Below are 25,486 nucleotides of genomic sequence, written 5' to 3' on the forward strand. Positions count from 1 at the left end.
ACGATATAAAAAGTAAAAATTCATGTCGATCATTCACAAAATTACATCAACAAAAATTTATTTATTCATATTCTACAAAACTTGATTTTAATAGGAATGTACAAAGAAATCAAGTTCTTTTTTTTCAATTTATTCTTGGTTAACATAAAAAAGCCTAATCAATAACTAAACATAATTAATAAAAATTTTAATTTAATACAGTAGTCCCTGTTGTTATTTATACTTTTTGTCAATCGGTTCTGGTCTAATCGTTTTTATTATTCTTGATTTTGGACCCATCCTCTTTCACCGGCTCATGAATTTACACTCGCCGATCTTAAGTTGGCAACTGGTCCTGAAACCGTTTTCAGTCTTGATTCAGATACTTTTCGACTGATTTCAGAGCTGCCGTCTCTAAGTTGCCTGCGTTGTGTCCTTTGGAGCTACTGGTTGATTGAGGATACGTCATGTTGCCACGCGAAGCTAGTGTTTCCAGATCCTATCGAGAAAGAAATTTCAGAAAACTTCACAAATTTCACAAAACAAGGCATTATTAAGGTACCGTGACCATACTCTAATCGCGTTGAATGCAACAGGAAAAAAAATTCATTATTGCCTCTAAATAATTTAGAGGCCGTAAGATTATTTTGTACGCCGGTTTCAAATAAAAAAATAACAAAAAGCTTCTGTTGAAAAAAAAACAAGTTACCGCTGTAACTAATGTATATCGTTATAAATGAAAATAAAAAGCAGAAGCATAGGTCTAGTATATGAACATGAAGGAAAAAACGACACGACGGTATGAGCTATCTATCCAGTTTATAAGTTATTTTAAAAATCAACTTATAATGTTTTTTTTTGTTTTTTTTTCCAGAAAAACGAAAATGGAAGAGTAAGAGTCGTCTCGAACTTTTGGCCAAAAACTGATTATTTTGGTAGCTTGGATATTCCACCATTTTGCTTCACTCTAATTGGTTTAAATTAGTTACTATTCTACGTCGCTGAAAATTAAGTTCAAACAGAAGTTTTCATACTGTCTGGTAAGTTTGGACGGTATAACAGAAACGAGCCGAGAATAAAGTATGTGTACCCTGAGTGCCTGTATTCGTTTGAACTGGACCTTGGCCATCTCCGCCTCCACCCACTGGGGAATGTCTGGGATCAGTCTGGAGATGAACCACTTCAGACCCAGAGCTATGTGCTCCAACACCACCGCTATCACCTGTCAATCATAGTCGACGACAGTATTGATTCAAACTTAAGAGGATTCAAACACGAGGAAAAAGACCTACACGCTAGCTGTTCCGCTCTTTACGGAGATTAGCTGTTGGCTAAGGATTACATGCAACAATTTATTTTTTTATTTTATTTTCTTGACTGCGTAAATTTGAGTCACCCTCATGCACCGCACCGAGCATGATCATTGGGGCTAATCATGATAGAAGGACCAATTGCGCCCAAAATCCAATCAGTTTCCTTTCAAATGTTCAAAACTGACTGGCTTTTAAACTATTTATTTCAGATTTTCGAACAATCAATTATGATTGAACTAAATAGATGGCTCAGTAGCGGATTCATGGGGGACGCCACTTCCTCAAGGATTTGACTCCCATGTCAAGTGTGATATCTTATCGTTGACAGTTTAACTTTTAAGTTATACTTAGTTATGACCATGCTAATTTAAATACCTGCCAAAAGCGCAACGGCTTTTGGTAGATCTGGACATCGATCATTAATCTTTTTTGATACGTAACCAATTCTGTGTAACTAATTCTTAATTAAACCTTTTAACTTTAACTCTTAGCTTAGCATAGTTACCCCTTAGTCTTTAATCTAGTCTTAGATAAAAGCCTACTATCGAAATAGTAGGGATCTTAAACCAATGAGTCTTAAACTAGTCTTAGACGGTTCTATCCTAATTTTCAACATGGCGCAGTCAAATGAGTCGAACCTACGAGGACTAGAGTTTTTTGGAATAACGCATCGAGTGAAAACCAACACGACTGGGAAAGATGGTCAGAAAAGTTCCAACTAACATTTATCGCGAAAGATTCGGTGGACAATGAAGACGTAATCAACCCACCGGCAAGACTCGAACTAGCATACCCTATAGCTGAACCAACGGATCCTTCCGATGACCAACCCCGTCGGGCAGAAAAAGACAAACGTCACCGACTAGCTATCCAAGATTACAACGAAGAGATGAGAAGGAGAAAGGCAGAAGATAACGCAAAATTCAACGTACTTCAAATCGGAGATATTGACAAAAAATTAAAATCTCAATTATACCTGGCACTCGGAAGAGAAGGACAGAAATGTTTCTCACACAAAAATCCTGGGAACAGAATACTGGACACTAACTTTGCTGAATTCTGGGAATTACTAAAAACTACATTTACGGTTACTACAAATCTAACCTACGAGAGATATAAATTCTTTGGCCGAAGACAGAAGGAAAACGATTCAGTAGAAAAATTCCACGAAACACTATCTGAGTTGGCAAAAAATGTAAATTGGGAGAACTCGAGTCAAAATTAGTCAGAGATATTTTCATTACAAACATGCTAAACGTTGAGATCCAAAAGAAACTATGCATCGAATACTTAACCCCAGAAAACGTGTTATCTTATGTACTTCTCCACGAGAAAGGTACCAAAATTCACCAATAGTAAGTACCTAAAATTCCCTGTCTATAATGCGGTACAAAAACCACAATACGTAAAGATTGAACCAACCCTAAATATTGTCGAAAGCGATTTTTGGTCAAAGGTTTTTAAAAAAATCCAAAAAGGGCCAAAAATTTGTTTTTTTTGGCCTGTTTTTCCAAAAAATTACCCGAGGCGCAGAAAAGTCCAGAAGGGGCCTTAATAGAGATTTTGAAAAATTTGGAAAATCTAGTTGGTGGACTTAAAAGAAAAGATCGAAGAATTTTCAATTTTTTTTTGAAAAGCCGCCTGTTTCCTCGAGAAAATCCTGGATCCGCCCCTGCAATGGCTATTTGAAATGATCTCAGGAAAACGCACAACCAATTAGAATAGTCTTAACGCGTAACACATTCCTATTTACTGAATGGTATATAATCATATTTGAAAACAAAATTACCACAGGGCTAACTATTAGAATGAATAATCTTTCGGATCTACTTAACAATTGCCCCCATTATGGTCTCGGTATCTACCAAGGAAATGTTACCCCTATAAATGAAAGTGATAAATTAGCACCAGTGCGTTGCGTTTAAAATTCGAATTTTGCTGCATTCTTATTAGTCGAAAATTCGACTAATTTGTTCTACTTATACTCGAGAGGGGAGTAATTACTAAGTATATCCAATCTTTCCTTATGGCCAAGCGGGACCGTAAATGAGCATATGGAAAAACTGGCATACAAAATCTGAAAAACGGCATGCAAAATTTGTAATAATTATTTTTAATAATTTATTAATTGTCTAATGCTCACTCAGCGTAAAACCAAATAGCTTAAACATCTAAAAACATGATCCCGCAGATAGACCAATTTAAGGTTGAATCCCTCCACACCAGCGTTTTGGGATACTACCTAGCAACGAATTGCCACCCCTACAAAGAAATAATCAATTGTTAAGCATATGTAAATTCTGTACCTAGTAACGAATCTCCCAAATTCTACAAAAGGGGGTAATAGTTAAGGAGATCCGCGTTTTTTTTTACTGAACTTGCTAGGGGCTGCTTGTAAAATGCTCGATTCTGATTGGCCGAAATCTTCAACTCAGAACCAAGTTCACTTCCTGCCACCACAACGGATTAGGGGAGGATGGTTACATATCAGTATTTAGACAACCGCGTATTCAGACTCGTCAGTACTTAGACAAATACTGTTTCAACCAATCAGAATCGAGACAAAGAAGAAATTAATAAATAATTATGATTTATTTTGGATTATTTATGTTTTTTCTCGATTCTGATTGGTTCATACAGTATTTGTCTAAATACTGACGAGTATGAATACGCGGCTGTCAAAGTACTGGCTGCACTTCGGGGAGGATGTTAACTTGGGGAGCATGTTAACTATCAATGCCAGTTTTGGGAGATATTCGCATGCGCAAAGGAACGAATGCGAAACAATTCTCAGCCAATCAATGCCCTGTAAATTATCCGTTATTAACAAATTTTGTTTATTATTTCTTTCGAATTTATGAATACAAAGTTACGATTCACTGAGTAACCGGCAAATAAGACGACAGCCATTAAGTCGACAACGGTTTTTGATGGGGACTTTAAGACGACGCTACATATAATTCTCCTCATTATATTTCTGAGAAATTTAAACAGCTGAAATTTGAACTGCTCATTTTACATGTAATAACGCTTATTTGTCCTTGAATGTCTTGTCGTCTTAATGGCTTGTCGTCTTATTTACCTAGCACCGACTGACTGGAAACAAATATCTCCATGAGGGATTCTCTCCGCCAATTTTCTCCACCAGTGACCTTAAGCCGCCAATCGGCTCAATAGTTAATGATTCACCTTTAAATTACGTGTGATTAAACTATTCGTGTTTCAAATTTTAGCCTATTTTCACCATGAGGCGACAACTGGTTGAAAGCGACTATTCACAGTTTTTTTTAAAACATTTTTCGAAAGCAAAAATTTCACTTTTTCGAAGAAAAAAAAGACAACTCAAACCAACAAAAATTAGTAGAGTATAACTGGTATGCCGCAATCGGGCTGATACGCGTTGTATGTTTGCCAAAACAGAGACACATACTGTATACGAAAACGCCCGGGAAATTTCAGCTACTATTTGTCGCTTGGTGAGAATTGCCGCTTTTTCTTAATACTACCAGTTGTCGCTTTTGACAAGTTCTCTCTTTGACGAATTGTCGGCCCGCCTGTTTCCTCAACCAATCAGTTTTTTGTAAAGCTGTTTGTTGATTTTTAATCAAGGCTTGCTGAAAAATGTTCCATTGTATCTTTATTCGTTGTATACGCCCCCTACCTGGCGTTCTCGTAAACAGTCCGGAGTTGCAATCTCAAGTTGTCGAGCTAATTTTTTTTCTGAGTTTACAGAAAATAAAAAGAAAGTTACAGGCCGGATGGATCTACGCGACGGTTAGTGTTCATTTTTTTTATCAGGCATTCGTTCATTCTGACATGAAAATGTCTTTAAAGTTTTGCAAGATTGACTTATATAGCACCATTTGCACTTATGTTGGGCCAATTATTTGAACTGAGAAAAAATAACAATAAAAACTCATAAAAAAATGAAATACTTATTTCTTTCGTTTCTGTTGTCCTTGTTCTTAAAAAATAAAAAAAAATGATCCAAAACAGTTCGACAAACGTTTTCAAAAACCGACAGTCGACAAATTTCAGATCCACTGCTGATTCTGAGTTGATACTAAATCCTCTATTTGGCACTTGTAATCACATCAATAAATGTACAATAACCTATAGAGACCCTTAAGAGACCATATTATATAGGGCCATTAAGAGACATATAAAAGTAAAAGTACATACCACAATTTCGGTCTGAGACAGACTGGGAAGGAGACGCTGCAGTTGTCCCGAGGAGACCAGGAGGCCACAGTTGACCATCACTGCAATCGCACCCATCACGTCCATCATGTTCTAAGCAAGTGGTACTCTTCTCATTGAGATAGAGATAGAGAGAGAGAGAGAGAGAGAGAGAGAGAGAAGAGAGAGAGAGAGAGAGAGAGAGATAGAGAGCGTGTGAGTGGGGGGGGGGGGGGGGTGAGTGGGGAGGGGAGTAGGTGATTTACTGCTTTTTTTTCCGGTTCTGGTTGTCCGTTTTTCCAAAAGATCGCCTCTTCTCTTTAATATTATTTTACAGCATTCATTTATTGCCGAAAAACTCTATTTTTTTCTTAAGGCACCAAAATTTAGCACCAAAACTTTGTAATTATTGTAGCATAATTATTTTGTAGTGTAAAACACATTTTTTGGCCAAAAACCTTTGAAAAAATGCTCATAAACCTTTGAAAATACGCTCAAATGCGAAAAAAATGAGTTTTTTGGTCTGTTTTATTAGGTTTATCTGCGAAGCAGATCTTTTTAACAGAAGGAAGCAGGCGCGGATCTAGGATTTTCTCGAGGTGCGGGGACGGATTGTCAGAAAAAAATCCAAAATCTTGTCGACCTTTTTTTAGGTTGACCAAATTGAATTTCTGAGCTCTTCCAAATCCTTATAAAGACCATTTTTCGACCAGATTTTCTACGCCGCAGCAAAATTTTTGGTTAAACAGTCCAGTAGAGGCGTTATTAAGCCTTTTTTTTAGAAAATGTTGACCAAAAATCGCGTTTTTTTCGGCGCGCTCGCTCCCCCCTGTCAGGATGTTTTGTTCTGTTTTTGAAACCGAATTGATCGAACTAAAAAAAATAGACTGCATTATGTTAATTCCGCGTCTCGGGCTAAGTTTTTAAATATGGCGATATTAATATTGGTAGCTGCATTCTAATTTACAAACTAAATTCGATATTATTGCTCGAATGAGACATCACTCGAAAAGCAGATAAGCCTATTTGATGTTGTGCAAACTTAGTGCTACCTTCATGAATAATTCGATTCTGAAATCCAACTGAAAATAAATTTCGTTTTATTATTATTATTATGATTAGTAATGTTATTATTTCATACCTGCCATACTCCTATGCCGGATGCTGTTTTGGCGAATGGGCGTCTGTACGCGTGGGTGAGTTTAAAAGCGTCCACTCTGATCTCGAAGATGTTGTTCACGAGGGAGCAGAGAGCGGCCAGGGGGAAGAGGGAGGAAAAAAAGACGACGTAGCCCAGTTGGATGAACATTTCCAGGTAGTCGTCGAACAAGTCCTGAAATTTATGTTACATAGCAACCAGTAAACAATTTCTGGGTCTTTTTTTTGTTAAACGGCCCCAAACTAATACTTTTGTTTGAAATTAGCACCTTAATTATCGAATCTGATTGGTTGAAACTAGTTACAGCAATCCAGATTTTCATTCAAAACAGAAGCTCAATTAGCAATTAGGCAATTTTGGGCCGTATAACAAAAAAGACCCAACAATTTTCTTAGAAGACATATCATCAGATAGACATAGTCTATATTAATTAATCAGAATCGAGAAAAGAAGAACAAATATGCGCAAGAATAATTAATAATTGGTCTTGCGTACGTTTCTATTTTCTTATCTCGATTCTGATTGGTTGATCTAGTATTTGTATACGTGAGGACCCCTCTACTTAACAAACTGTCTAAGCGTAGACTTCGGACCTGAAAAAAAACTTTGAAGTAAACGTGTGCCTATAAACTGGTCGAAGTATAAAACCCACCGGAAATGAACAGGGTATACAATCCAGCCGAAGTTACGTCATTCGTGATGAAGGTCGCAAGAATGTCGTAACAGCGATAAAATTCCTAGATGTTTAGAATACTCTTATGTGATAGCTGGCTTTTGCTTCGGATGGTTTACATCACCCAACTAAATAAGATTACCCAGTTGCGATACAAGCGGTCCCCTGAAAAGCAATTATGATAAACTGGTCGGGTCCCGCATGCATTTCGAATGTTAAAATTTTCAAAATTAATTTGTGAACAAATTATTTGTTTTAAAAACCCGCGAAAAATGTTGAGTCACGAAACTGTTCTGATAAATAATTGTATAATAACTATCTTGTCTATATCAAAAAATATGCTCACTTCAATTTACTTACGGTTTAACGACCATAATTAGGTTTATTTATTTGTCATAATAACTCAATGTTGGCGTTTTTTTTGAAATTTCTACCTTAAAATACTCAGGGGGAGGTTTTACGAAGTGACGAAACAAAAATGTGTTTGAAAATATACTGAGATATTTTTCTGAATGGTGAAATCATAATTACTAAACAGTTTCAGATCGCTAAGTGTCTTATTCTCAAAGCACTTGGTTATTTTCAAGGGATCACTCTTTCATAGTAGTAACCAACCATGGTATTTAGTGCAAAAACGTTTGAAAGACAAGCAGAACAGAAAAAGTTTTCATTTTTCTAATTTTTTCCTGTACTAATTAATTCGTTTTTAATTGAACTTGAAACAATGCTTGACAAACAAAAACTGATATAAGATTGAGGTTGCGAGCGGTACGATCCCTTGTCAAAAAACCAATCAAATTTTACGCTTCTTTTGTCAAAAAAAACTGAGATTGAAACAAACTGGAAGACTATTTGAGCCTGAGAAAGAGCGATTGATCTATTTAATTTCAATATAACACCTGTTGTAATATATTACCATAAAAATTTGTTCTACAAAAATTGCGTTTGCTAAGGTTTACGTTTAAATTTGTGAATAACAGAAACAACTTTTTTTAAACAGAAACAACAGAAAAACAACTATGAAGCAGAAAAAGTTTCCAAATGAAAAATTTGTTCATGTAATTCAATCAAATGAGCTTCAAAAATCACTAAAAAACAGACAAAATTCATCAAAACTTTATTGAAAATATTTCTTTGTTTTATCACGTTTACTACTCTTATAAAACGTCAAAATGCAATATGATTGAAGAACACTTCCAAAAAATCAAGGGGAAAATCCGCGCAATTGTACAATTGTTTTGCCGAGAAAAGAACTCACTCGAGGTAGAGAAAGAGCAAAAAAAGTCGTGATTAAAAAAAAGGCAACATTCAATTACTCAGATCTCAAAGTTGATGCATAAAAATTTTAAAACTTTTTTCCAATTATCTACATGATTTCATTTGTTAACATTTTACACTAAAAAAAGCGGCTGGGCAAAAATTTTAAATAAAATAGAATCTTTTATCAAATTAGTATAGCTAGTGAGAAGGTATTGAATTGTATAACCAGCTGCAAATACATAACTTTAGATAGAGACGATATAACCACGTAAGTTTCTCGTCGACACAATCAAGTAAATTAGTCTAAAAACTATAAAATTTGACTAAATTTCGCAAAAATTTGTTTACTCGATGTTTGTTTTCTTGACAAACTAAAACAACAATAGCTGATTTTAATGTTCCGATTTTTGAAGGTAATGAGGAATATATGTACCCGGGCTGGTTTTTATTTAATACAGACCAATTTTTTAAAAGTTGACAGCGTATGGGTGTTATTCCGGGAATCTTTAGATTGCCAAAGAATTAAATTTGCACTAGGTTAAAATGAGGTTGGCATCGCTGCTCGAATCATTCTTTGATGTTTACTCGTAAAAGTGTGGGGACTTAAAGATTGCCAATTTGGGACAATTAGCGCGCGATATCAACGCGTAAGCGGCAATTTCATCCGTCTTAGAAATATTTCTCAATTCATTTGAGGCATCCCATTCAGTCTATTTAATGCTTTGATATAAGCAAAACATATCAATTTATACTTAAAGTAGCCTGAAGGTAGATGGTTTTCAAAAAAAAATTAAGATTTTTTGTTTGTTTTTCTAAGCGAACATTAGTCTATAGAGCTTAAGAGGCAGTCAGATCATTCAGGGTGTCGCCTTGGTACGAGCAGTCTTGTTTTAATGTCCATTAGGAGACAGCAATAATAATTTTTTTCTTTGTTTTTTTTTGTCATTCGAATGCGAAATTGAGGCGCAATTTTCTCTTTCATACTCAGATTGTTTTCAGTCATGATCGGATGTTTTCACACCGGTTTTCATAGTGCAAAATTAATCTAATCAAGTAAAAAAGAATAACCAACTTTGATTTTTTCAAAATATTTGATTTTTTGAAGTTCGGAAAAAAATATCAACTCAAGTTTCAAAAAAATTAAAATTTATTTTCTGATTGACCCTTTAAAATACACAAAACAGCTGTGTTCAGCCCATTCGGATGTCCCAAAATTTGATAACGTTTTTTCAGTGCAGGTACATGAGCACTTTCGTAATTTTTGAATAGCGCAATTTGCTTTCCTCGTAGCAAATTAAATTGAATGATTTATCAAAGAAATCGAAAAACAAACCGAGAAAATCAGTTTGAAGCTTAAAAAAAATGTTAGCTTTTTTCCACGCAAAAAAGTAACAATCCAAACAATTGTCTTTACTTCGTCTACTGACAAATGAACATCCAATCCAGGGGCGGATTTGGGGGGGGGGGGGGACGCCCTCCCCCCTCAGGGATTCGACCCCCTGCCGACCCGAAGAGTCCCCCCTTTGGTACTTTTTAAGAAAACCATTTTTGGCCAACAGACCCTTAAATTTTTCTAAAGGCGCCTTTGGCGCCAATATACTAACTTTGAGGGGGAGCGCGCGCCAAAAAAAAAAAACGCGATTTTTTTGTCAAAATTTTCCGAAAACCGCCCAAAAACGGTTTTTTGACCTGTTTTTTCAAAAATTTGCCTGCGGCGCAGAAAATTTGGCCAAAACAGCGTCTTTTTAGTGCTTTAGGAGAGCTCGGAAAATCAATTTGGTCGACTTAAAGAAAAAAGGTCGTCAAAACTTTCGAAAATTTTTTGAAAAACCGCCCCCCTCGAGAAAATCCTAGATCCGCCCCTGATCCAATCTGTTCTCACCACGTGTCTTCTCTTTTTTGAACTTTAGTTCAGGCCCTCTGTGCTCCTAATTTCCAAGAATTCAAAAAAAAACACAAAAAAATAGTTTCCAAGAAAAAATTGGCTAAAATTGAGCCACTTGTACTAAAATGTAATTTCTGATTAATGTTTTTGTTACACATCACATCGCGTGCTTGTTATTTGATACAAAATTTACTTAAACACTAGGCGGTACCATTCTTATCAGAATAAGTTTCCAAGCTTAAAAAAATGATTCGGAACCCGCAAAAAGTTTTTTTTTTTTTTAATTTTTTTGAGCTGCTGTTAAAACCAGGCTCGCAAATAATTGTTGCCGATTTCGCAACAAAGATGATTTTTTTATAATCTTTGTACTGTTCTAGAATTCAGAAATAAATGATTACAACATAGAGCAGCTCCAAGTGCTTAGCTCATTTTGTAGATGTTTTCGCTCCAAATTTTTGATCTTCTCAATTGTTGCGGTTTCCGCGACACGTTTTATTCCGCGGCAGAGTTTACGTTACAAGATATTTGCCCGTAGATTTTCCGCGAGACAGAGTTTACGTTACGAAGTATTTGCTCGTAATTTCCACGATAACTTTCTAGGTGGATTTGTCGGTCAAAATACGCCTTATTTCAAGCCTTGCTTCTGGATTCACCGGCACAAGCCCCTCAAAATAGGAGTTTTATGAAGGTACAGTTTGACATGCGTCGTACACTTAGCATGAAGGTTTGGAAGAAAGATAGAAAGTTAGCGCTCGAACTTTTTTCAGAGCCACTTCGGCATTTTGATTGTTTTTGATCAATTTGAGCATAATATGAAAACATGTTTTATCTGTCGTTAATTTTTACTAAGTTATGCGGGTTTTTACTTTTGCCAATTTGATTGGTTTGAGAAAATTAATGCGCCATACGTTTGGTGGTATCAACGCAGAAGTGGCGGTTCAATCCCGCTCGTAAATTGTTCCAAATTGAGTTCAATCCAGTTTTTGATACGTTGTATTAATACGTTATTAGACGCTAATTACATCAGTTTAACTTATCATAGCGTTTGGGTGATTTTTTTAATACGAGAAAGAAAACCTGTTTGAATATTATTATTATTATTATCATTTTTTGATTTTCTGAAAAATTTGATAAAAGTACTCCAAAAACCTCATCAATGGGCAATCGGAAAACTAGGACTGTGCCTGATACGAGCAGCCTCTTGTCTTGTTTTGCGCTCAATTCACTCTTTTTCTTTATTTAACTTTTGTTTCAAAGGCTACAAAAATTTACTGGGCAGTATATTATGCTCATTTTTTGAGCTAATTTTCAATGATATAAACGATGTACGAACCGGAAAAAAAAAGACTTAAGAAATAACAAACTAGCATTAACCTTTTGACAACCTTTTTTCATCACAAATGTGGTCGGAACATTCTGTGCGCTTTCCACAGCACCAAAGGAGTTTCATCATTCAACTCTACCCATAAAGAAGTCTTCAAAGAGAAATTACATGATAGTTTTGCCCATGCAAGCTACGTTAAGTTGCATTGTTCTACTTAAATAAAATTTGAACCTAAGAAAATAATAAAAATTGATTTGAGTCTAACTATTCGGATGAAGGCTATTACAGTCGTAAATACATACTATCATGATTCGAATAGTCATTCGTAACATTAGAAATACACATGCGACTTTTTTGGGCGAATTTAGTTTTGCTAGGAAATGATCTATGGGATTGATCCATTCTGCAAATGTGCGTGGGTTTGGAAAGAAGCCGAACTATTTAGGATAACCGAACCAAGCATTCAGATGAAAAGAACGTTACCTTGTCCTAAATAAACAAAGCATTTTAAATAACGTAATTCTAAAAATTTTTAATTCTGAAAAAAAAAACTTTTTTTGCCATCAAATTTAAGCTGTTTCTCGTAAATTTAAATTTTCTTCCAATGCAGATTTTGAAGAAAGCAAGAAAAAAGTTCTTACCGCGTATGTTGACATTTCACTTTCGATCGCTGCTTGGGTCAGAAATGAGTCTTTCGAAATACCATCCTCTGGGACCTTTCGCTGCAAAAACAGAAAAATTTTAAATCAAAAATGGCTTTTAATATAGTTTTTTTCTGGATTAATTAATTCATTATTTTTTAAATAAAAAAGCTCAACTTGAAAAGTAGTTTGGGGAGCAAAATTGACGAAAGAAAAACAATCACGTTTCAATTCAAACTCTGATAACTTAAAATGCTAAAAGCTGAAATTGATAATTCATTACCGGTCTAATATGAGCAGCACTGAGCATCCGTGTAAACGTTCCTGCCGCGTCATCCATTGCCCCTTTCATCACAGACTTGAACTTCTTCACGTGTTCATCAGCTGAACTTGCATTCGGATTAATTTTTTCACTGCTTTCTGATTCGCCAGAATTTTGTTCAGCAATTTCAGGCAGTGTGGCCCTAGTCGCAGACCTCGTGGTACAATTGTCGTTTTTGGATTGCGATTCCTCTGTGGCTTCGGATGTTCCGAGCACGTACGAGTGAAGATTTTCTAGTGATTCAGACGGAGGATCTCGTTTCATTGCCAGTGTTTTGTTTTCCTGATAATGATATATGGTTGCCAAATTTTAAAAATTTGATGACACTAAAAATCATTTGAGTAACCTCAATCTCAGAAGACTTAGCAACAGGGGCAGATCAAAGACTTTCTCCATGTGGACGGGGGGACGAATTTTCAACAAAAAATGAAAGTATTGTCGATAGTTATAAAGGCCGTAAATCAGGGGCGGATCTAGGATTTTCTCGAGGGGGGGGCGGATTTTCAAAAAATTTTCCAAAATTTTGACGACCTTTTTTTTAGGTCGACCAAATTGATTTTTCGAGCTCTCCCAAAGCACTGTTTTGCCCCTATTTTGGCTAAATTTTCTGCGCCGCAGGCAAATTTTTGAAAAAACAATCAAAAGAGCCGTTTTTGGGCACTTTTGAAAAACTTTGACAAAAAAATCGCGTTTTTTTTTGGCGCGCGCTCCCCCTCAAAGTTAGTATATATTAACGCCGAAGGCGCCTTTAGAAAGTTTTAGGGTCGGTCGGCCAAAATTGGATATCTGAAAAAGTATCAAAGGGGGGACCCTTTGGGTCGGCAGGGGGTCGAATACCTGAGGAGGGGGGGGGGGGGGGGGGGGAAGGCGTCCGCTTCCCGCCCCCCCCCCTAAATCCGCCCCTGCCGTAAATTGTCAAAATTTCTACTGCAGCTCAGTCGAATCGAAATCTTAGGGTTGGATGGCCGAAAATGATGTAAAATAGTTCAAAGGAATTTTTTTTGCGGGATGAGGTAACGGTTACATAAATTGTTTCAAAGCCTATTAACATGAACAACAGGCAATTACAAAATTTTTGCTAATTCAACTCAATGAATAAAAAAACGCCTGCGTTAATTATTTTTCCGTTTTCGAGCTTTGCAGAGCAAATTACATCTCAAATTACTTTAAAAATAAATAAATGAAAAATCCGGACCAAAATTTTGTTTTCTTTGTGCTTTGAATTCCAAAAATCAAATCGAATCTTTGAACTAGAATTATTCTTACTTTGCTGAACCATTTGCAATTTAGTTATTTAAGATCCAAATCGCTGGATCATAAGATGTTTTTTATCCCCTGGTTACTCTAAAAACTGTAGTTCTGTTTGATTATAAGTTTTGCACGTTTTTTTTTTTGCTATTTGAACTTTTTTATTGGATTTATATAAAACTAAATAAAACCTGATTAAAAAACTTAATTTTCTTCATAAGTATTCATAATTATTTTTCCAATATCATGAAAAGCACTTCTCTTTTTTGTTATACAGATGTCATATGCAATGAAGACAATGACGCAGGGGTGAAATGTCGACCAGGTGGTCTTTTTCGCGAGCATTTTTAGTTTCCTCATAAACACTTATTGGGGTCCAAGATTGCTGTCACATTAAAAAAAACCTTGAAATTTTAAATCGAAAAACTCTCAGTGTCAAGAAAATTGGGTTTGAAAAAGGATAGCCGGTTACTGTGCAAGTAGCAGAGACTGCTGTTCCAAATATAGTCTGAAAATATATAGTTTTTTTTTGTTCACATGAGTGTCGTTTTTTTGTGATCAAAAGATCTGAACGAAAAAATGCAGCTTAAGAAGAATCGACAGTCAAAGGAAAATTTTCAAAATTACGTATTTTTTGAAGAATTTTTTCGAATTTTTGAAGTTTTTAATTTCCAACTGGCGCTAAAAAAACCAAAAACAACTTTACATTCGAAAACTAATTTTTTACGGCCTAAATTAAGCAAAAATAAGCTATTTTTAGCCTGTTTGTTTGCATTATTTGCTCAAATTTGAACTAAAAATCAAAAGTTTTCAACCTATTTTTTTTTACTATTGGGTTAACTTCATGGAAGTTTTTTAATGTCGTTCGAATCATAACTGAAAAGGCTTTATTACTACGATGATTATTTGATGACCGACCTATTTGGATGATTATTTGTGGTACCTAATTTTGTGTGGAAAACAAAAAGAAAAAAGAAAAAAAACTAACACACCCGAATACAAAGTTCCTCCCCATTTTTCAAATGGTCGGAACAATAATTTCGACTATTCAGACTCGTTTCGTATTCCAAATAACTCACTGCCAATCTCAAAAACAAAATATTTATGTTCAGTTCAATTCTGATCATATTTTGCGACTCGATTCGACAAGCCTAATTTCAACCATCCCAATAATCCAATTGAAGAAATAAATTAATACATTTTTGTGAAAACAAAAAATAATATTTTTAAAATTTTTACTATTAATCTTTTGATTGGATTAGTTTGTGATACTTGACATCAAAACATATTTTTTGTTTTTTTTTAAGAAAAAAATATTAAAAAATGATGTCGGTCAAAGCACTTTTCATGAAAAAATGAGAATACTTACATTAATGCTTAGATGACCCCAAAGTTATTATCGGATTTAGAACTTAACCTGGATTTAGGTTTACGATTCAATTTAAATTCAACGAAAACTTTAAAAAATGTCAAAATTGGCTACTTAAAAAGCCGAAATTATTCTGGGGAAATAGCCACCCCGATCACAAATATGCCGTCATTTTCTTCGAAAGTCGTAACAAATGACAATTTATTGTCTCTTACGATGTGACGAATTGTCGACTGTTGCAAATTATCGTCTCATCCCGTAGAGATAATCTTAGATCCGCGCCTGTTTGAAGGTTTCGGCCACATGTAAATTTTTCATGAATCGGTAACTTTTTAAAGCTTTTTTATTCCACATGGGGAAAGTTAAAAAACATACTTGCTTCTGACATCGACCTTTTATTTAATATACTAGAACTCTTCATTTTTGCCATAGACTAACTTTTTTGAAGCTTAAAATATTTCAAGGGTTACATCGAATGCATTAATTTAATTTGAATAAAAGCTGCAAAGCAGCGGTAACCCAGGAATAAAACTTATTAAAACGGATTTTAAGAACTTCAATAATAAATCGATGGTTATTAGGACATTGATTATTAATCTGGGATGTTACCTGGGCCATGACAACTGATCGGGACAGCTTCTCGGTTTTGAACTGGTTCATGAAGAAAGGAACGAACACTTCTTTGAAGTTGCCGACTAGTTGTCGAGTTATCAACAGGGCTGCGAGGAACTGAAATAGTGACCTTATTTCTATAAGCAACTTAGAAAATAACCAAAAACTTCAGTCAACAAAGAATTTACGTGTCTAGTTTTGCCCGAACATTTTTATCGGTGTCAAAAAGGAGAACAAAAAATTTTGAGATTTGAGCTAAAATATGGCAAAAAAGGAACATTTTTTGAAGTAAAAAATTTGACGAAAAAATTTGATGAATTATAAACTGTTTTTGCCGCGGAATGCAAAGCATACATTGAACTTATTTGATTTACTATAAATTATTTACACAGCATACAAACTGCATTTCGCAAACACAAGTAAGAAAACGGCAAACGATGGCTCCAAAAAGACAAAGAAAATAAATAAAGAACGAAAAAGCAGAAATAAGATTTGAAAAAACTTGCCATCTGCAGGAATCGAACCTGTTACCAACTGTTCTTACCTCTTTGAGTCTGGTCATGTCTCTGAGGTAGAAGGCAATGTAGAAGAGGGAGAAGAAGTTGTTCGTGAAGTGGAACTGAAAAAACACACAAACAACTGTCTGTAACTTTGTTGATAACTCGACAACTGTCTGCCCGGGGTGACCTCCATAGACCAAAAATGCTAATCATACAATTCCATAAACTAAGTCTATGAAAAAATACTAATCATACAAAATTCATACATTTTGCTAAAATGGTGTCGTCGAATTTTCGAACAACTTTTCTCTTGTTTTGGCATAAAATTCGGTGTATCGTACTAAATAAAAAAGAAAAACTTTTTGTCAAAAAAATGCTAGTCATACAATTTCCATATATGGAAAATGGTTCGCTAGCATTTTTTTGATGGCGACGATAAAAATTTTACTAAGTATTTTTGAAATTGCCACCAAAAATTTTTTTGTGTTTTTTTGGTCAACCCGGGTGTAAGCTTTGACTAATTTTTGTTATTATATATCAATTGTACATCTGCGTTATCACCTGAACACCTATCACAAACCTTCAGTTTGACTTACCAACGCATTCACTCATATTTGCTTTCTATGCTCCATCTTTAACAAGGTGGCTATGCGCGCGGATCTAGAATTTTTTCGAGGTCGGACAAGGGGCTGTTTTTCAAAAAAGGGGCTGTTTTTGTCGCATTTTTTTAAGTTCGACCAAATTGAATTTTTTATATCTCCTTAAAAACAACTAAAACCTTTTTGCTAAAAAAAATATCTGCACTCAAGCACACTTTTGAGAAAACGTGTTAAAAAAACTGTTTTTGAACACTTTTTGGAATACATTTGGACATTTTTGGAGCTAAAAATTTGCGTTAACCAGTGCGCACTACTTCATCAAAATTAGTGTATATTTGTACAAAATGCGCCTTTTAAAATTGGTCAAACAAAATTTAAGGTTGCACAAAAGTGGCGAAGGGTTCTATTTGCGAGTATCTAACTTGTAAAATAACCTCATTTGTACAAGTAACCTAACTTTTTAGAGTTATAGTTAATTGCAATTTGGGCGATTGAAAAGTATACAGCTTTGTATAATATGAACTTACTATTCCCAGTTTGACAATGAGTCCATTCCTGTGATGCTGCTCGCTTCTGTAGTTCTCTGAAAACAACGAAGTTCTGGTTCAAGATCCACTTTGATCCAGACGGGTGGCTTAAGGAAACCTTTTTTTACCACGGAAATAGATTACATCCTTTTTGTAGGGCTTAATTAGATCTTTTTGAAAGCTGCACATTTTAAAGTAAAGAGACAGTACACGTCTTAGGCTTAACATTTCGAAGATAAAATCAACTTAATCAAATTGTCATCAATCATATTTTTTGTTTTTTAGCCATACCAATTGTGCAGCAACGTACGCCCCCCCCCCCTCCTGCAACAAACTTCCTTTGCCCCATACCTTTGTCGTTTAGGAATATAACTGTTTTCTGGTAGAAGTCGCCCGAGAGGAACACGAGCACAGACAGGAGTATTTTAGGCAACATCCTCATCACTCCCCACTCACTGTTTTTGTCCATCCAGTTCTGCAGCTGCACAAAAACACAAATATAGCCAACATACAATTTGAAAAGAGTCAAAAAACGCAAGTAGACAAAAAATACTGACTTAATTTTTTGAAAAAAAAATCTCTTTTGAACTTTCGAACTTCTACAAAACATAGGCCTTAAAGCTCTTAGAATTTCCAGAAAAAATTATAGTTGACATTTTTTTGAAAAACAACCCAATTTGAGAAAACTGGATCAATCAGTAAAATTTTTATTTCGCTGGGAAATCTGATAGTCAGATTCCATTTTCAAAATTAGAATTTAATTTCGCTGTTCGATAGTAGAGTTTTTAGTTTGCCTTCTATTTCACATAGGAAACGAAATGAGTTTAAAAAGAAATCAGAATTCAGCACGGAGGCGAAGTTGCGCTTCGCAAAGTCTTGCGAGAAACGACCAATTGCGAGAAACGGCCACAACAAAAAGGCAGCTACAGTTACTATTAAACTGCCAATGTTATGCAGCAAAAATTCGATAAAAAAAGCAAAATTATTTTAATGCTCCAGATATGAATATCCGACCTACTAATTAGGAATCTCACGTCCTCTCATTTGCGCCAAGGTTGCTTACAAGTAAACTAATGGCCCAGCTATAGCTGAATCTAGCTGTTCTAATATTTTTAATCACACTTTGTGCTGATTCGGAAATGCGTAATTTTCAAAGTTTCAAAAAATGGACTTCACGACATACCCTAGTGTATTTTTGCTCAAGTAGGGTTCAAGCGACTTTTTGAAAAAAAAAACACTTCTACTTGCTCTTTCAACTAAAGTCTTTATCTCAGATTTTGCTGGGTAGCTTTCAAAAAAGAGTGGAAAGGATTCCAAAAATCTATCAACTTTTGCTGCACCCATAATTTTTTCTCTACTAAAGCATGGGAATAGCCTCTGCTTTCCACACCATGGTTTTTAGATTGAAAATGTTTCCCTCCTGATTTTGTAGATTGAGTCCTTAGTATCAAATTACGCTAATAGTTTTCGAGAAAAGTCACGAAAATTCTTTAAAAAAAAAACTTAAAAAGGAATTTTCCGAAAAACATGAGTATTGCTTTTTCAAACAATTTAAACAGGTGAAAAGATCACGCAAGGCAAAATCCAAGCGATGAACTATCAACAACAGATTCATCAGGTTAGTTTTTGAAAAATGAATGATTTTTTCAAACAACGTGCAAAATGTCAAAAATTGGACATTTTCTAAGGCCATACTTCTTTCTAAAAGGCAAGGCGTAGCCGCTTGCCCGAATGAGGTTCGCATATCTGATTTTATTTTCCAGTTAAACCCCTAATCTCCAATTTTTCAGGGTAGTTTTTGAGAAAAAACAAGAGTTTCAAAAATAAACATATGGCAAAAACGGGCTTGTTTGAGGCCATAATTTTTTTCTGCCAAATTTAGGTAATAGCCGCTTGAAAAAAGGATATCTCATAAGTTGTTATTTCGATTGTAACCTTCATCTCTGGTTTGTGCATTTAAATTTTGAGAAAACGAAAAAAATCGAAAGAAGTAGGCCAAAAATCCCCCTACTGAATGATTCGAAGGCCGTAGAACGTGACGTAAAATGAAAAGAGTCTAGCGAAGTATGCATGCACATAGCAGAGAAGCCGGTTTTTTTATTGATACTTTTTTTTGAAAATCGGCCCACTGGTTTTCGAAAAAAAAAGAAATTTCTCCCAAAATGTTTATAAAATTCCAAAGCGTTGCAAAAAAGCGAAAAACAACAGATCCCGTACATTTTCATAATACATGTTTATTGAAATAGGACCTAACACTAGCCAAGAATAAAGCAGCAACATACTTCATTAAATTGTTTATGCTTAACATAACCTAAATTTGAACAAATTGAAATATACCAAAAGTGTCACCAAAATAAGCATTTTTACTTGCGACTTGGATTGGAAAAAAACAAGGTTTGTACTAAAAGAATCGCTTCGCAAGTGTAAACAGCGAAAAACTAAACTCAAGCTTTTAAGACTTTTCCTGACAAAAAAAAAACGGAAAAAATGATCAGGATCTGTAAAAGAGTCTATACGTTCATTTCTTTTAATAATATAACTCTAGCTTGCAAGACATGGTCGTTTTTAGGTATTTCGCAGGCCATTTTAGTTTAAAAAACTTGTTGACTTCTGCTGCGTAATCAAGTTTGTTTTATCAAAATTCTTGTAACTGAGGTATTTCCCATGGTGATTTTTTTTCCTTTTCAAATTGAAAACTTTCATTTTCGTCTAAATAATTACTAAATCGTTTGTTTTCATTTTGTTTATTCTGAGGACAGCTTTAAGGAATGGTATCTTTAAATTTTCGTAAATTTAAATTTAAATTTTTAGCAGTTTCGGTAAGCAGTTTCAGTTTTTTGCAGTTTTGGTTAGCAGTTTCTAAGAGATGAGCGAGAACTAATTAGTAGACAGCAACTGATAGATGACTCACCTCGAAAGTGACGAACATGGATCCGAACACGACTACTAGACTGAGTCCGAGGGTGGGGATGGTGACGAAGGCGATGAACAGGAGGCGCTTCCAGTTGGGATAGAACAACTCATATCTACTAGTGATGTCATTGTACTGACGTGTACCCTGCAAACAAAGTTTCAACGGTCAAAAAGAAAAGTCAAATATTGATAGTCGGCTATATTTTATGAACTTTTAATTGCCCGCTGAGTTGTTGGATTATTCGACTCCAAAGAAAAATTTGAAATCATCAAAAAATCAATAAATTTATAACACATGTCTTATTCTTCAAAATACGAAAACTGTAATTTTATCACTTCAGTTTTTTTCACTTAAGTCATTGAGGTGGTAATACTCTGTGCTTCTTGCACAGCAACCAAATGTCCAAAATTTTTTGTTTCAAAATTAATGAAGCATCTTCATAAAGTTTGCATGAAAAGATTTTGATTTGGGGTATTATGACCGGCTCAACTGACCTTGAAAAGGGCCCTGGGGTACTGGAGCATCTCAGACTGATTGTCCAGGGTTCCCCAAGTGTATGCCAGTGCACTGGACTTGCGCTTCCAGAACTCCAAGAATAGAGTAACCCAGACTACATTGAGAATTGAGAATAGGACGGCAAACAAGTCCGACAGGTACTAAGGCAGAACGAGCAAGCGTTCAGATCAGGGCCGGATTTAAGGGGGGGGGGGGCGATGACGCCAATCTCGATCAAGGATTCAAGCCACTCACCAAGCTAAGTATACCCCGTTTGGCATCGTCTTACGACATCCATTTTCAGGCAATTTTTCTAACGGCGCCTTCGTTATTAATATATACTAACTAAATTCGGAACGCCTAAATTCGGAACGCGCGCCGAATTTAGGCGTTTTTTTAAAAAAAATTCGCCTGCGGCGCTGCTATTTTGGTCAAAATAGGGTTTTTATAGTGTCCTGGGAGTGCTAGAAAAACCAATTTGGTTAACCTAAAATAAAAAAAGGTCAATAATTTGGATTTTTTTTGAAAACCCGAACCCGACCGCCCCCCCCCCCCCCAGCCTCGAGAAACTTCTAGATCCACCCCTGGGCAGATATTCCGTAAAATTTGACTTTTGAACTTTTATAGAAACAATATGTAGATTTATACAACTACAATCATTTCAACATTTTTTTTATTTTCATTTTCTCCCGTTCCTTGAATTGATACTGGCTGTTTTTTTGAATAAAATTGACACTTTTGACCGCAAAAAAATTCTATTTTGATAATAAGGAAACCTGATCGGCTGATATCCACCAGAGAAGAGATCCAATGAGGGCGGGGATAGTGAGCCACCAGGTGTAGTATCCGAGCCATGCAAAGTAGAAGGCGATCTCAACCCCAAAGTAGTCTTTCACCATGTCTGAACAGGAAAACAGTGAAGAAATAGTAGAAGACAATACTTCCACCAAATATTCTCAGTACTAAGACCAAATCTACATATTTTTGGGATCTGAATCACGACCAACAGACTTTTTAAAATGAGACCAGACTTGAATCTCTATGGCCGTTCTTTGAGGTACTACAAACTGCACAAACAAGCCGTCTGTCACAGTTCGTTACTGCTCTTTGAGAGTGTTTGTAACAAAAACTTAAGGTTGTCGATTATTTGAATTAAGATTCCCCGGAAAGGAAAGTTTTTTGAATACAAATTTATGAAGGCGCGGCCAAAATTTCGAGAAAAGTGTGCAAAAACGCAACTTTCTTACTTTTTCGGAAGAACTTTCACCTGAAATTCACAAATGGTGTGTGGTAGTATACATTGTAAAACTGTCGTAATAATTTTTCTCACCGATTGGTTGTTTCCAGTGAGATACATGTATCCACTTTTCCACTAGGTCCTGCATTCCCTCTTTCTCGTGCAGGGGGAACAGCTGACTCACCACTCCCATCGCCTCCAGCACAGCAACTGCACAAATTCAATCTATATCATTTTTTACTTTAAAGATTAAGACCTTGAAAAATACTTGGCTTTAACACATCCAGTGTTCACCGTCGGTTCTGGTCGTTTATAAATTTTAATGAAATTGAACATTTCACGGGCTGTAGTTATCGAAACTGGTCCAAGTAACTTTAAAATCCACTGAAGTCCACTGGTTACAGCATAAAGTTGATTTGCAACCAATTACTTTAATCTTTAATAAAGCTCTGCTCTCTTGATACCAATACAGCTAGGTTTGGTTGCTTCCTAGGTTTTTCTCAAACTAACTGATAGGCTAATCTTTAATACTAAATTCGATTGTAACAAGGATAGCTGGTTGCTGTGCACGTAGCACAGGTGGTTCCGACCATATTCGTAAAAAAATAGAAAAAAAAATTGTTTTCAGTTTTCTACAAATTAGTGTCATTTTTAGTGGGTCGTGTGATTCAAAAACAATACGATCGCGTAGAAAATTGGTAAATTAGGGATGATCGACAACATTTGTTTCCAAAAAAAGACACAAAGGCAAAGCTGCGCTTCGCAAACACTTGCGAGAACACGACCACCAAAAAAGCAGCTCTATCAAATGAAATAAAATCAAGGAGAAATAAGCCTCGAATTAGCAAAAACTCGACAACGTGTAGGATTCAAACCTACCAAAAGAACCAAAGTAGACTCAATTTTGCATGTAATAATTTCGAAGATAACAAAACAAACTGAAGGCATCCACACTAACTTTGCATGTAACAAATCGCAAAGCATAAAGCCACATTATGTATAAATTAGCATTTCAAAAAATTGCAAGATAAATTGAGCTAGAAAAAATCTGAAATCAAGTTTTTAAAATTGTTATGTAGTTTGAAACAAATAGCTTTTTTCGGTCCATTTGAATAATTAAAAACGAATCAACTGTGTTAACTTATTGCTATTCGAATGTCAAAGCACATGCTATCAAAAAGCTGTAGAGGTGCCTCAAAAGTGGCACTAATGTTTGGGACTTAGGTTGCAAAAAAGAAGGTTCGTACTAATAAACTCGTTTCGCAAATTTAAATAAAAAACAAAAAACAAAAAAAAACTTAGAAAAAGAAAAATTTATTATGATTTTTAATAGCACAACATTATTAATTTTTTTAAGCAAAACTTTTTGTCTCACAAACGGTAAATGAAGCACCCAAAACTCGATCACATTGCTCGCTGGAAATTAGACTAAATCTCAAAAAGTTCGAAGTAGTTTTTCTCGACACTGGGACTTTTTTTGAAAATTTTCAAGCGTTGTTCTAATCACGACTGAAAGGGGCTTTGCTATTATAAATCACTCGACCCATTCCAATGATTATCTATGGTACCTGATTTTGCGAGGAAAAACAAAAAAAACTAAAACACAACCGAATATGAAATTCCTCCCCAGTTTTCAAATGGTTGGAACAAAAAAAATAATAAATAAATAAAACACATCCGAATTTAAAATTCCTCCCCAATTTCAATGGTCAGAACAATTATATACCAATGAGCTCAGTTTAGGTACGATTAAAACTAGTTTGACTATGCCTGGTACTAACTGATAGGCTGGTCTTCTAGGAAGTGTATGTTGTCGAAGGGAGTCTCCTCTTCCTCTGAGGCCTTGATCCCATTCAGAATGTCCAGGATCAGAAACTGTCTCTCTTGCGAGAGAAAGAAAAGGTCTTCGTCCTCTACCTGAAAATGACCGACTTCGAAACTAAAATTCGTATAGCCGATGATGTTGTGTTTGCACTGATGTTTTGAGTTAATATTTAAAAAAAACGCCCGAAACCCAAAACGTGTCAAAATTTTTTCTCAAAGGTTAAATTTTCTGTGGTCAATACTGATGCAAAAAAATCAATTCGTTTTTGTGGCTTTTAAAAGTTACAACTAAATTTCTGTTCATCATTTTAAACTGAAAAATTCAAGCTTCCTAATTTGGCCCTTGGCTATAATATTTTACGTTTCCTTTTCCCTCGAGTTAAAACAAAATATCTCATTTTGAGTCTGCTGTATGAACAATTAGGCTCACATTTAGAAAAAAGTCTATTTGGTCCAACAGTACTTCATTGAGGCCTCCCCCGTAGTCTCCTTTGAGCAGCTTCTTCATGCGACATTCTTCTGATTGAGTAAGAAGCCTAAAGCCAAACTCAGTTAAATTCTTTGGATTTACAACTTTTCAAAAAATGGTATACGTTTTTTCCTAAAATAGACTAATTTGTCATGCGGATAAAAGTCTTTTCTGTTGTACCCATCTAAGCCCCCCCCCTCAGTAAGTGATGAAAAAACAAATGAAAATGTTTTATTTTTTACCAAACTGCATTGATTTTACTAAGAAAAGCAGGACTGATATCCCGAGCATTGTATCAATTAAGAAACACAGAAATATGAAGGAATTTATCGAAAATTGAAAATGCGTTTGAGTTCATATTTATGAAATTAATTTATGTCAATAAAACAGTGTCGGCGAAAAATAGGGAAAAGAGCCAGTTTGAGGATTAATTAAGTGAACTGTTTCGTGTTGGCCAGTCGCAGTTGTAAAGTCGTATAACAAAAAAAATGCATCAGAAACTTTGAAAAAACTCACACTTGATATTTGGCTGATATGAAAAAGGCTACATTGCCTTTGTGGTCGCCAAGCCTAACATCCAAACCAGTTTCCGTCACTTTCTTCTTCAGCCAATCATATCTTCTCAAATCATCGGCTGATTCTGAGTTCGTCTGAATGGACAGAATCATTACCACTTCTGTATAGCAAAAAAGACTACTTTCCACTTTTCGTATTTCCTATTTTTTGTTCAAAAGAATTTGTGTACATAGAACGAGATATTACGCAATCAATGGATCAAAAATAAGATTTACCCAGAGGTGAAGCGGAGCTTCGCACCACTTGCGATACAACACGATCATAAAAAAGCATGAGTCGAAAAAATAAACGAAAAATGATGAAAACACTAAGAGAATCAAAACTTTCGCATGTCTCGATGGAGGACACCTAAGGCTCAACTGCATCTGAAGGTAAGTAATT

The 25,486-nt window shown here is 35.3% G+C and overlaps 1 protein-coding gene across 3 annotated transcripts in view; it reads right to left on the minus strand.

Annotated features, from left to right (window-relative positions):
• LOC134847580 (anoctamin-8-like) overlaps positions 1 to 25,486 on the minus strand; it is a 36,504-nt gene continuing 11,018 nt past the window's right edge. For all 3 annotated transcript variants that reach the window (XM_063864675.1, XM_063864676.1, XM_063864677.1), the window contains exons 4-20: positions 25,046 to 25,205; positions 24,491 to 24,596; positions 24,018 to 24,153; positions 22,330 to 22,446; positions 21,776 to 21,900; positions 20,999 to 21,160; positions 20,502 to 20,648; positions 17,942 to 18,071; positions 17,591 to 17,646; positions 16,509 to 16,583; positions 15,962 to 16,081; positions 12,697 to 13,017; positions 12,414 to 12,494; positions 6,613 to 6,804; positions 5,475 to 5,585; positions 1,070 to 1,201; positions 1 to 478 (exon numbers count right to left, since the gene is read on the minus strand). In XM_063864675.1, the coding sequence (XP_063720745.1) occupies positions 347 to 478; positions 1,070 to 1,201; positions 5,475 to 5,585; positions 6,613 to 6,804; positions 12,414 to 12,494; positions 12,697 to 13,017; positions 15,962 to 16,081; positions 16,509 to 16,583; positions 17,591 to 17,646; positions 17,942 to 18,071; positions 20,502 to 20,648; positions 20,999 to 21,160; positions 21,776 to 21,900; positions 22,330 to 22,446; positions 24,018 to 24,153; positions 24,491 to 24,596; positions 25,046 to 25,205 (2,303 nt within the window). In that variant the 3' untranslated portion in view covers positions 1 to 346. The remainder of the gene's footprint in view (positions 479 to 1,069; positions 1,202 to 5,474; positions 5,586 to 6,612; positions 6,805 to 12,413; positions 12,495 to 12,696; positions 13,018 to 15,961; positions 16,082 to 16,508; positions 16,584 to 17,590; positions 17,647 to 17,941; positions 18,072 to 20,501; positions 20,649 to 20,998; positions 21,161 to 21,775; positions 21,901 to 22,329; positions 22,447 to 24,017; positions 24,154 to 24,490; positions 24,597 to 25,045; positions 25,206 to 25,486) is intronic.

This window comes from Symsagittifera roscoffensis, chromosome 6 (genome assembly GCF_963678635.1).
Source record: "Symsagittifera roscoffensis chromosome 6, txSymRosc1.1, whole genome shotgun sequence".
NCBI classification, from domain to species: Eukaryota; Metazoa; Xenacoelomorpha; order Acoela; family Convolutidae; genus Symsagittifera; species Symsagittifera roscoffensis.